General features: G+C 44.6%; 1 protein-coding gene across 4 annotated transcripts in view; it reads right to left on the reverse strand.

Annotated features, from left to right (window-relative positions):
* Window positions 1-13,516, reverse strand: part of LOC102231473 (nck-associated protein 5-like) — a 126,515-nt gene that overhangs the window by 70,643 nt on the left and 42,356 nt on the right. For 3 of the 4 annotated variants that reach the window (XM_023329190.1, XM_023329191.1, XM_023329192.1), the window contains one exon: window positions 13,415-13,488. In XM_023329190.1, coding sequence (XP_023184958.1) covers window positions 13,415-13,488 — 74 coding nt within the window. Of the gene's footprint in view, window positions 1-555; window positions 971-13,414; window positions 13,489-13,516 lie in introns of those variants that run through there. The other variant, XM_023329193.1, reaches the window with a different exon arrangement.

A 13,516-nucleotide genomic window follows, 5' to 3' on the forward strand; every position in this document is an offset into this window, starting at 1 on the left:
GTGTGTTGGCTGTGAGCATCCCATCCCGCTGAGTCTGAGGGAAGACTTCACGTCACGCTACATTAATTCAGGAAAAAGTTCACGAGCTGACCATTACAGAGGGACCGTCATCATGGACATTCCCAGCCATTTACCAGTACACGCACCCCGTTCAGATGCTGTCATTTCACTGTGGGATTAGTGGGCCGGATTGAAAAACTTAATCTGCCTCAGAGAGAGTGGAAGGGAAACAAAAGGAGCAGAGGGAAGGGAAACGTGCATTCCTGCAGATTAAAATCCGCTGCAATGACTGATTGTCTTTCTTAAAGAGATCTGCTTCCTTCTGCTATCAATCAGAAGCAAAGGAGTTTAACCTGACCCCACACTGTCGCAACAGAACCAGCACCCCCACGCAAATGGCTAACGGCGATCATGCTGAGTGAAATATGCAGAATGAGACTCATGTGCTCCTCTGACTGTGCAGCATCGACCTACATGACAGTATACTCTAGCTGTTGCGCTGCCCGTAACGCAGTTCAGTCATGCCATGTGTGCTGATGACAGCGCGCTCCTTACCCTGCTGGAGAGGCAGCATCCTGGTGCATTCAGAGGACACGCATGGTAATCCAGCAGCACGCTCTGCTCCTGCTCTGCAGCTGCTCCCCGCCGATCCACAGATGATAAAGTTTACATCCACAAAGCAGCGTCTCTCCTCTGATGTCCTCTGCCCTCCCCGTCTCCCACAGTCTGCCGGTGGAAAACGACTCTCCTCTCTGCTGCTAACACACTCCCCCTTCAACGCCGAATGCCTTCCCTCCACCCGCCCATCCAGCCTGCTGCCTCTATCTTTCCTCTGAATATTTCTCTCCTCAGTCCATCTCTTGTTCCGCTCTCATTCTGCGTCTGCCTCGGACTGCGGAGACTGCGTCCCTCCTCTCCGGGCTTACAGGACGCCTGACATGTGTTCAGGGAGAGGGCTACCGCTCCACTGCCCCTCCGAAGGTGGCTCTGTCCTCGGGGGAGGCGAAGCCAGATCGGGGTGGGGGTTGAACACAGAGGGAGGAGTTTTTTAGGGGTGACAGCAGTGTGAAGGGGTTGGGGGGCTTAAACTCCAGCTAGGGGACATGAAGAGACAAGCAGCAGCCGGCTTGCAATGTTCAACTCAAGAGTCTCAGCCTCAATGTTGGCCTCGTTTACTAATTATTCCAACCTTTATACGCCTTTATGTGTCTACAAGTCTGTGTAAATAAACTTGGAAGGTTGTTCCTCGGGATCTGTTGAGTTCCTGTTGTCAGGTAGTTCGGATCATGCTCTTGTTCTGCTTTCTAGTCTGCCTGATTCCTGTTTTACTTTGGTACATCAGTTTTTTTGTTTCCACTCAAATTGTTTCACTTCTTCTTTTGTTCATCAGGTTTCCTTCCTTTGTGAGTTTTGCAGGATGAAGCCAGTTTCCATCCTGGACGAGTATGCCATGACCTAATCGACTGCATAGACCGAACTATCTTGAGAAGAACGCTAGAAACTAATAGATCTTTGCACTTTGGCAAGTAGCCTATTGAGATCCCCTATCGCTAACCCACCCAGAGATAGATGTGGTTTATGAAGTCCTGCTCAATGTTGTCAGAAAGAAAAAAAAAAAGGAAATGCATCATCGTCAGATGTTGGCTCTACACATGGCTGTAATACACAGAAAGCAGAGGCTGCTTAACAGCATGAACTACACATCTCAAAACTTGGAGAGAGTCCTCCGCTCTAAGCTGGAGGTTTAAATGTAGAAATGTCTGAGCGCTTGGTGCCTCTGGTAAGGTACATACCCACCAGTAGGTAGGAGGCTTTGCAACATTGGAACTTACACAAATGTGTTTCCAATGAACTTCTTATATAAAAACCAAAAACTACCTCAAGCAGATGTGAAAACTTTTTTTTTTTTTTTGCAGAATTGAGTATGTTATTTTTGAATTTTGCCGTTTCCATCAACCTCTTCTGATGTTATGCTTCAAAAAAGCCCATAAAGATAATGTCGATGGAAACATGGCTGGTGTTGCCGTCATGTGAAAAGGCATTTGGAGGTTAAAGGTCAGAACTGCAGATGAGGCTTTAGATGTCTATTACAGTTTACAGTACTGACTACTCCACCCAGCCTCATGGCCTCAGGATGAGTGTAGACAAGACTCAAAACATACAGTTCACAAGCCTTTGTTTATTCCAGGAGTGTTCAGGCTGAACAGGTTTGGGGGTTTAAGTATATTAGCTTAAAGGTGGAATAGAAGAAGATAGCTTGAACAGCAAAGAGACACTGCTGATTTGAACGTAAGAATTTGTACAACGGCACATCTGGAAGAAGTCCAGTATTTTCTTAAGCTTTACTGTTTCTGATGAAACCATATCGCATTGAACTTTGGGTTGAAACGTCCAGTGATTGCTAACTGGGTCAAATGCAGACATACGAGTGTCAGATGCAACTCTAGATCTGAGTTTGGTCTCAGCTTAGTACTATCTTACAATGTGACAGTTTTACTGTTGTTAAAGAAAATTTACTGGAAATGTTCAGAAAAATTTGGTTTTTTTTTTGCATACTATGACGAGCAATGCTAACATATTTGGGCAAAGTTGGACAGTGATCTTTTTGTATTTCCTTAAAATTCTAGGGATAACAAATAAAACTATCACCACATCGCGGGAACATTTTGGTAGAAAAAGCACAGGATCAGGCCAAGAAATAGATAGTAATGATTTTAGGACAGCTCTTAGAAATATCAAGTTTCAAATCAGTCTCCAGTTATGAGGCGGCCTCGAGGGCCCACAGAACATGAACATTTCCAAACAACGGAAAGCTCCAGCTTTACTAATTCCAGTGTCAGATAGGTGAGGCGGCTTCAGGCTGTTAAATGATCTGACAGGCACCTTCTCTGAAGCAAACACTGAGTTTTGGGCTGAGCAACGCCACACAAAAAGAAAGGAGTGACGAGGGAACAGATAGGGACAACCGAGGAAGAGGTCGAGATCAAGGGAGCGAAGGCCAGAAAGGACAGACAGAAGTGCTTGGGTCTGCCTGGGTTGAGTAGCTCTGGCCCATCTGCCACAATCACAATCAGTCTCAGCTGAACGGCTGTGACAAACTGCAGCCTGGAGCCAGCAGTTTTTACCACGCAGGACGCCTACAAGAGCCCAGGGACAGGAGGGGAGAGGGATGAAGAGGCAAGTGAGTCAGGCAACGGAGTAGAGGGGGTGGCTTCCATTGTCTGCACCCCAATAGGACCAGTGAGAGAGGGGGCCGGCCACCGGACGGGTGAAAGGGGGAATTAAAAGGGTCTGGGTGACAGGAGCGCTCGGCTAAAAAGGGAGAATGAAAGGATAGGGCTGACTTAGAGCCCCACATTCACTGTCACTAATGTCTTCAATGAACAACGACACCAACCATGAGAGAAGGAGTGGGTGGAGGAGGGAACCCTCCATGGAAAGGTACACCAGCTTTAATGACCGACAAATGATCAAAACGTTCAGTCACATTTGCTTTCAGATAAAGCCATTCATCATCATAAAACCCAAAGATTCATGATGCCTGATTATTGCGTACGTGACCAAAGATGCCATGTAATTGTGTAAATCATACGCACAGCTGGTTTGGTGCAGGGAAATCTGAATATAGAGCAAGCATGATGTGATTTTCAGAGCAGGTGGTCACCAATTTGACACCATTGTCCCATCGGAGTAAGAAAGACAAATGGAGGACTGAGTCAGCACTAACATATATAAATGCATCATAATGAAGAAATATTGAAGGGGGTCTTCCGCTCTAATTTGATCAAAAATGAGCAGAGTTGTTGAGCAATGGCTCCGGTCTGCAGAGCAACAAAGACACTTCCACGGATCAGGGTTGGGATTAAGAGTGAGTGTGTGGGTTTATACTGGAAATGCTAAAGTAATGAACGGCTCCGTGCATATAAGCGCAGTTAAAGCCTCGGCATGGAGTGACTGCATTGGTGTGCTGTTTGTGGGTATGTTTAGTCAACAGTAAAGTGGCGTAACAATACGAGTCCACATCGATTCTGCAGCGTCTCTGATGTGCTGAGTGATCTGCTGAGCTCATTAAGGCTCCGCTTATTGCTCTGCCAGGGGTGTCGGTGACATATTCCACTGTTTGGAAACACACGGCCGCCCACACAGCCAGCCTGGCTCCACCACTGTCACACAGATACACACACACACACACACAGACTGAGGCCAGCATTCCACATGGAGGAGGTACAGGGAAGGAGACAGGACGGTACTGGGACAGCGACTGGAGGATTGATATGAATTTGGAATGTTGCAGAGGGTGGTCTGAGATAATGAGACACTGGTCATGGGGGGGTGTGATTGTGTGTAGGCAGGGAACAAGCAAGTGTCAGCACCTTTGAACCAGTGAAAGCGATCTTTCTGCATGTAGCTGGCATGTTCTCCCATGACTGCTAGCTTAGTTGGTCTCTACATTGTCCTTAGGCGAGAGTATGTCTCTATGATGGACTAGCAACCTAACCAGAGTGTACCCAATCTTTCATCCAATGACCACTGGAGATAGGTACCATGACCCTGCATGGACAAATGGGTCATGGTTGATGTCCAAAACTATGCCAAAGATTTGAGTTGTCAATAAAATGTTCATATGTTGCTTCTAAGCAGGTACACAACCTTGTTATATTCTGCTTTTGCTTGAAGTGAAGAAAAGTGTAAAACTTTCACCCAACATCCTGCTGGCTGAGACGTATTTTCCTCAATGGCATTAATCTCCTGCGGCTTGATCACAGATGAGTGATTCTCCCTGCCCTCCGCATCCCCCCATTTGATATCTCTGCCAAATGTGTGTGTGTTTTCACTCAGATATTCATCACTCAAGAGGAGAGCAGAGTGCTTTGTTTGGCACCCCAAAGATGATTCTGACAAGAATTTGTGATAAAGGAAGAGGTAACCTGTGCTTTCAATCCGTCCAGGAGATATGGAGCTGTCAGGCAGAGAGGGGTTTAGGGGGGAAAGGGGTGGGAGTTATGTCTACGTCAAGACAAGCGGAGGAAATGCCAAACTTTGGAGAGGCAGCATGTTTGTTTACCCAACAGAAGGAAAATCGCTAAACATCCAGACTGATGCAAATTACAAGATATCTGGTGGAGCCGCTCCAGAGATTACTGCATGCGTGTTCATGAGCGGCTGAATTTGTGTGTGTGGTAACTTCTTTGTGGCAAGATGAAGTGTGCGGTACGAGAAAGGCGATAATGCGCTCCGGTCATGTTTCATTAAGCAGGGTGATGGGGGGGCGGGATGAGGCAGAGGATGACGGAGGTCCAGCGAGACTTTGTCTTCCTCTGCCTGGATCTCAGGAAATGCCTTGAGTCATTAATGGCTGGGAGGAGATGGATTAACACGGATACCGCTAATCTCTAATTAAACTCAGATATCTTGAGGATTCCTAATTCCTGCTGTAGTTATATGTAACAGAGAGTGAGAGGAACCACAGTCTGAACTGGACTATGAAGAGGTCTGACAGTGGTAGTATGTTAGACACTTGAACTTTATATGACTTAAACATTGTATCTTTTAAAGCTCCAAAGATTTGTGTTGGATTTCTACGCAAACAATTAATATACAATTATTGGTCCCTCTTTATTTAACACCAAGAGCATCAGATGTAAAAAAAAAAAAGTCAACCTTTCAGGGAATACCACAAACCTCTTCACCAGGTTGTACTTTTGTAGTTCAGGCTTTTTTGTACCCCAACTTTTGAAGCCATGTCCAGTTTCAGCTTAATTTTGTGCCAATTCTTACCTTCCTTATAGACATGTCATCCCCTTTAGAGCAGTGTTTTCCAACCCTGGTCCTTAATGCAGGGCAGCTCAAACATGCCCTGTTTTAGAAGTTTCACTGGTTTGAGACACCCGATTCAGATGATTGCAGTTCAATAAAAGCCTGTTAAAAAGCTATCAATTGGAAGCTTGTGTGATTGAAGCAGGGAAACGTAAAACAGGCTGGGCAATGTAACTTGAGGACCAGGGTTGGGAAACCCTGCCTTAGAGAACCAATGACTTTCTCTAACCCCCCCAGTAATCTGGTACATTAAAGGACTCAAAGCGTAAAGTAATAAAGTCAACAGAACAATTAGCAAACAAGAACCACAAACTTTCAGAAACTAGAGTTATTCTACCAAAAGAAGAGTCAGTAAAACCTGTTTTCATTCTTCACCTTTTCCCAACCACTTTGTTGTTGATTTCACACATTTTCAGCCTCTTCCTGTTTCCAATGAGAGCCTGGGGGGCCCTGGGGAGGCCCTGAGCCCGAATAGCGAGGATGCAGCCACTGTGACTCCCACCAGCCAAAACTATCAACAAGAACAGCACACGCGCTGGATCCTGCTTATCACACACTGAGGATGTTTTTACAGAACACCCATCGGTCCAAACAGCTGCTTCAGCTTCAATAGGCCTCAAATACAAGAACCCAAATCAGAGGATCTCAGGTTAATAGAGTGTTGAGGCAAACCTGCATTCAGCCAGACACGCTGGAATCAGATTAAAACTTTGCCATTCTCCATCAGTGTGTCATTAAAGTGCAAATTCTTCCCACAAGACATCAAACAAGCAGCTGATAACTCATTTTAAGGAAACCCAACAACTGTAATTACAGCAGGGATTAAACGAGAGCCCAGTGGAATAAAAAAAAGAAAAGAAACGGCTCTTAAACACGGCTAATTTCTTCCAGGAATGCAGACAATGCTCTATTGAGTCCTAAATCCGAGAAAAACATGTCGCAAGTTGTTTCAAACCCAACATATAGAAGCTGCGCAACCACTAATCACAGAGGGTTTTTTCTGTCTGGGAAACAACGGAGCACACACATCTTTACATGACTGCAGTTTAACAGACCTGCCTTTACTCTAGAACTTGCTGTAATTTCCACTAAATTAACCCGTAAGTTTGTACATTAGTTGGAGAAACCGACTAAAACATTTATTCGATTAATTATGAATCAGACTCCATAAAACTGGTTGATTTTCTGGGCCATAGAAAGTACTCCTGGCTCAGCCTCCATAATTAACTGAGGAAAAAAATCATTAATAAAGCTAATGCACCCATTCACTTTTATACTTCCTCAAAATGTATTTCATAAAAACTATCTGGACTGTGCTGTTCAAAGTGCTTTGGTTCCCACTGACTGGCTGTTCGTATCAATAAATAACAAGGATGTAAAGGACTGCAAACTCAATGCCAGCAGAAACATCCACACACACTGGATGTTTATTCACTTTTATTGAAGGAAAAATCAATATGGTTGTCATATTATACTAAAATAAGATCCTGGAGAGTCAGAATTTCTAAACCCATTTTGCCAAATTAACCTTATTTTGATGAGTTATACGTTTAAGAATGATTTTTGAGTTAGTTTGCTACTGTATGGAAACTGAGTTGATTTTAAAATTAGTGTTATGAAGCCCAATATAAATGACAACTGAGAAAACAGTAGATATTGGTAACAGACTGAGTATATTTGGTTCATAAAAATGATTTTATTTCTTTTTTTGTTTGTTTTTAAATGAATATTTAACAAATCCTTAATAAACCAAACAGCGTGGTGTGTTTGTGTGTTGGGGAGAAGCAGCAGCATGCATGGGAATGCCAGGCCTGCCTCTGAGGACGACCTTGAGGGAGCATCAGTAAAAGGCTTCATTAAGCCGTTCGATTAACCTCTGTCTCTCCTGAGCGCCGTAAAAGCGAAGCGGCACTCTGACGGCGCCCATGAATCTTCGGCTGGCGGCATTTAAGGGACCGCCGAGGAGTGGGCCGGAGGGCGAGGAGACCCCCGGCTAGCTGCCCCCCGGCTAGCTGCCGGTAGCTTTAACGGGGTTTAAGCGTTTAAGCTACCGTTTAACGCCAGCTAAACGGTAGCTGGTGTTAATTAGAGGAGGCGAACGATGCTTCAAATTTAGCGCCCACAAGCTTTGATCAAGCTTTTCATTAGGAAAAACCCAGAGAGGTTCATCCAGCAGCGGAAACGACTTCCTGTGACTGGTCCTGTCAGATATCCGGGGCTGGGCCGTAAAGCGACCACCAGCAGACGGGTTACACTCACTTCCCAGGCCACCGCGGCGCTCTGGGTGCAGGGCTGCTCCTCACAGCCCAGTGGGACCAAACCAGATCAGACAACTCATCTAGCTAAAGCAGCAAACGCCCGGCGGTCGCCACGGCAACGCACCAGTCCTGGTGGGGAACCCGGTCTTTATCAGAACCGGCCACGGAGTCCAGGTTATGGACTTTTCATTTGACTCAAACTGGCTCATTGAATCATTATTCATACTGTATGCTCACACATATACATGTTTTACTCAAATTCTAGCTGAATTCTCTGACTTTTATTCATTAAAGGAGATCTATTAAGCAAAATTTACATTTTGAATGTTCCTACATTTGGATTTCTGCTGCTTCTAAAAACAGCCCAAGCACAGCCATCTTTGGCAATAAGTTTATGTTTTCTTTTTGGGTATCTGGAAAAGAAGACATTTCAAAAATTTCAAGAGTGTAATATCACAAATCAGAAAACACTGCCTGTTACCTAGCAACACGTTTGGTGAACTGGTTTTGCATATGCTGTACAATGGCTGCTGGAAAAGACACAAGTTTTGTTGTCAACTTGCCATGTTGCATTCTGGTTGGTTGTGCAGGAGGCTCCACGTTTGCTTTTCAAAGATGAGTACTTGTACAATTGTGTTTCTGTTTGCAGCCTTTTTCACAAACAAGAGTAAACAATGAGTTGGGGGCGTGGCCAGGAGCAGATTGATTGGATTTAAAGTGGCAGAAGGCCCTTAAACAGCTCAACAGGGGCAGAACTCAGCAGACTGAAATCTCATTATCTAAGAATGATTTTGTGGAAAAAAAATGTAACGAACATGTTTTGTAATTCTAACATGAATAAAAATTCATGTTTTTATTTTCAAATTCAACTCTGCACTCCTTTGTGTTCACTCAAATAAAAACATAAAATGTGAGGTTCAATGTGTTTGTGTGGCACAGTAAGACGAGTAGAGACTGGATCGAGGTAATTAGTGTTGATTAAAACGATTATGGCCTGAAAACTCCTGGATTAAGAGATTAAAGGTTCTGTGCAAATTTGGGTCAGAAGTGGCCCCAGCTCTGGTTCTGACCAGAACAGGATGAATGAGCTGAAATATTGATCTGTTTGACGCCAAACGTCTCTAGTTTTACCTATAATCCCTGTTGGAAGCAGCTCTGACCATGATAGATAGATTATTGATCAGCAGATGTTGTTTGGGCTGCAGCTGGTTGCATTTCCAGCTGAGGCCCCGGTCCGCCAAGTATCCGTTCTGCTCTGCTAGGTGTGGAGGAGGTCGAACCGGGCACGTGAGAGCTGGAAGAGCCCGACCCGGCAGCGCTGGAGCCTCTGACCCACTAAAAACAAGGTCAGAATCAGGAGCCAGCTCAAAGCAGGGACACACCAGCGGAGGAAAATATCCAATCTGCATTGTTTTAATCCACTGAAGATTACACAGTCACGGTGGCTTGACGCAGCAGCCTGCCAGAAAGAGGTCATCCCGGCCCGTCATGCTTTTCAGCCATGCTGGCGCTTCCATATGCGTTTGTCACTCAGCACAAGTCTCCAACCATCATCATACGTCAGAAACTCAAGTCAACAAAGACAAATGTCATCGTTTCGCCGTTAACTGGAGCAAACACATGACAAATACCCACAATCCCCGGCGCAACCTTCCTTGGATGTTTTTGTCTGGTGTTGCCAAATTTGGATCTGCTCCGTCTGACGTTGACACGTCGCTGTGGAGCTTTTGTGTGTCTGATGAGGTTGTGATGGCACTGAATGGAGCGGGCGGGAGAGGCCCAGATGGGTCCCACTGGGGTTTTGTTCTCCGTCGAGCAGCGATGCAGAGACTCCGTCTGAACGGGCTTCACGGCAGAAGAGATGGCACAGATGTTCTCCATGCTCAGTCAGAGCTAAAGGAAGGGACACTAACAGGGATAACACCTACAAACCGTCCCTTTCCCCGGAAATCTGGAATTTCTTTGCTAAAACCAGAAATTAAACCAACTCCATGATTTTTTCTAGTCCTAAAGTTGATCAACAATTGGCACCAGAAAAGGAACACACTCTGAAATCTCTCCTGGAAATCTAGAACTATAGTTGCGCAAACCAAATAAAAGGAGAAACACTGCAACTTCCCCTGGAAATCCAGACTTCCTGTAGATGTCAAGGTAAAGTACCACAAAAAAGGAACCAAATATTTCAAAGTTTTACAGTTACGTGGACAAAAGTTCCAGAAAATGAGCCAATACTAAAATACTGCATGGAAAAGTTTGCAATTTCTCCTAGTAATCTATATTTACTAAGCATCTATGCTTGCATCAATATAAGTTACAGAAAAGCCAACTAATCTGCAATAACTCCTGGAAATATACGTTTTCCTTAGGTATAAAATTACTTAAACTGAAGTACCACAAAAAACTCAGAAATGTTTTTGAACTTAAACTAAAGGGAAATGAACAATTCTCCTAGAAATCGATCAAGGCAAACTTAGCAGAAAATGGAAACAATTCTAAAATATCTCTACAAAATCTTGAGTTTTTAGATCTGAAGTTGTGAAAAAAAGCCCCAGAAAAAGAAACCAACTCAGACATTTTTTTTTTAACTGTTTTACATCTAAAATTTTGCTGAATAAAAGACTCAAGTTTCTCCAAGAAATCTACAGTCTAGATTTAAAGTTGCTTAAACCAGAGTACTATAAAAATGAATTCACTCCATAACTTCTCGTGAAAATGTAGATTTCTCCCAGATCTGAAGTTGTGTAAAGTCATAATCACCTAATAGGTGTTGTCTACTAGTGTGAAAGGGGCCAATAACACAGCACAATGAGTGACATGAATGCCCCAGGTCAAAAGGTTGTGGCAGAAGGATGCGGGGTACTGGAGGAATGCGAGGGCTTCTCTTTCAGCCCTTGACGGATTGATGGGGCCCATATTCCTAGGGGTGGAGAGAGACATGGACGGCGTAGAGCAAAGTGCCGCCTAATGAGGGAAGAGGCTTTCTTTTTCACACGACGTTGTGTTTTTGCCGAACAAAAGCCTTTGTGAAGTCGTTCATCAGCGTCACTCCGTCTGAATCAAACAGCGCCGGAGAAGAAACGGGAACAAACCCTTCGTGGTTGGTATGTTCTGCTTTTTTTCTAAAAACTGCGCATCAAAGACTCGTGGCTTTCAACGCAACGACAGTGGGTTTGTTTACTACCTCCGATGTGATTGCATCTCAGGAGCGCAGAATCTCCTTACAGAGGTGTCTGCCACCGCACTCTGAAAGACAAAAGCAGCTTTGTAGATAGCACTTCCCTTTAGGCAAACCAGTTTAGTCATGCTATGTCACACAGCACCATCATGTTGGACCCCTGGGGTCTGCAACAAGTAGGCACGGAGAAAGTTGTAGAAGACTTTAGTCTAAAGAAGAATGTTTTCATAACACTACTCAACTCCTTGGCCTGAGTTACAGACATTACCCGGAGGAAACCTTCTTCCATTAGAGAAAATAACTCCAGACGCAGGACTCTTACCTCAACACAATCTTTCCAGCCTTTGTGAAGGCTACCATAGGTTTCAGACACAGAGTCATGAAGGTTAGGAACCTCAGTCGCAGCATGGACTATTGTATACCTAAAGTCAGTCTGGCTTTAGTGTTAGCTTAGATCAACAGGACCATGAAGCCAACTTCCACAAGACCAAGGCCAACTAGATGAAGATTACTACCTCAATTTACCTGAGGGTGTCCCCCCAGAAAACCCGCCAAGCCTGGTGGCAGGGGCTGTAGGGCATCCAGCAGCCTATTGTGTTATTGAGTTAAAAAAATGCTCAAAGTGGACAGAAAATTTGAAAATATCACTTGTTAATTATGTGTTATTGGAGGACTTTATTAACAATACCTAAACCCCAACTATAAAGTCTTAAAAAAAGGGAAACATTATCAAAAGACAATTAATATAAAAGTCAATTATTTGCACATCAGTTGTTTTATACTAATATGCAGTAAATAAACAAACAATGTTTAGCCTGGTGGGGGTGCAAGTACAGCCTGGTGGCCCGCCAGGCTTCTAACACACTGGGGGAAACCCTGTACCTCTATAGGACTCTCCACTGACCAGGAATCAGTGGATATTCCTGGTGAACTGTTCCATTCCCCTCAATATACACGGATTCACTGGCAAAAACTAGTCTGTTGAATTAAATCTAATTCAAACTGTGTTTTTCTCCAAAAGCAGCCCAAGTGTGGGATTGTCTGTGACCAACTCAGAAAACTTAGATATACGTGTTGCCTGTGCCTAAACAGACCCAAATAAGGAGAAAAATAAATCAAAATGCAAAACATAAGAGTTCCGAGCGAGATTTGTATGATTTCATTGGGTAAGATCTGAGCGTTTCCATCAGGCGTTGTGATGGAGGTAGACATCTGTCATCTGCAGTCAACCATTGGGTTTACTGCACACTAAACAAGAACACCCAGTTGCCCTAGAGTGAGGGAATAATTAATTTCAGAGGTGCCAGACGATGGTATTTGCACCTCGGTTGGGGGTCATTTGCTGCCTTCTGTTAAGGGATTTATGGATCTGTCCTTCACTATACTAAAAAGACTCACGTTACCTAATAAATTTAAAATTCAAACGTTGTTATTGATGGGAGTCTTTGGGACTTCAAGCGATGTTGTAGTTCAGTCTAATGGCTTGGTACAAGTTCATGGCTATGAAAGCATTTGGTCTGGCAGTGCAACCGCAGGTCAGCTCATGCAGAAACATTCTGGTCATTCTAAGTAGCCATTAGGTCACAAAGGGGGTCCAGAAAGCAGGGCACCAATGACTTCAGGGTCATTCCTTTACACATCGCTTCCTTTTTCAGGGGGCTGTCCTGGCCTGGTAAATGGGCTGGTCAGCGGTCATCCACCCCCTCAACGAGCCACCTACCCTGAGACCTACATCCCCTTCTGTCCAGCCCCCGGCCCTCTCTGCTCACTCAGGGAGAAAATTACTTTGAGCTGGGGGACACAGCTCCATTGAGATGGTGAGAGGTTGGTACAAAAGAGGGCGAAGTTTAAAAAATCGTCTCTTTCTTCTGTCGTCATTGGAAGAGCCTGGATGCTCGGAGCACGGAGGGGACAAGGCCGTTGGATTGGCATCTCCATAAGCTCTTCATTCCCATTGTCTGGACAAATCTGCTCCAATAGCTCCTCCCTGAGAAGCGTCCCGCTTGACCCAACTGCAGCTTTGTCTTCCACTTTCAGGGCCTTCCGGCAACAAAGCACATTTCTCAAGCGGAGCTACAAAGCTTGTCTGGCTCTCAGAAGCAGGTGACATTGTCCTGCTGGTCAGGGATGGATTACATCTTCCAACAGTAAAACATCTCCTTACCTTCGGACATTTCGCCGCTCCTCCTCAAGCTGCTTCAGGAGCTCGTCGATGCATTTGTTGGCGTCCATGTACTCCTGTCAGGAAGAGATGAGAGAGGTTTAT

This window comes from Xiphophorus maculatus, chromosome 24 (assembly GCF_002775205.1).
Source record: "Xiphophorus maculatus strain JP 163 A chromosome 24, X_maculatus-5.0-male, whole genome shotgun sequence".
Lineage (NCBI taxonomy): Eukaryota > Metazoa > Chordata > Actinopteri > Cyprinodontiformes > Poeciliidae > Xiphophorus > Xiphophorus maculatus.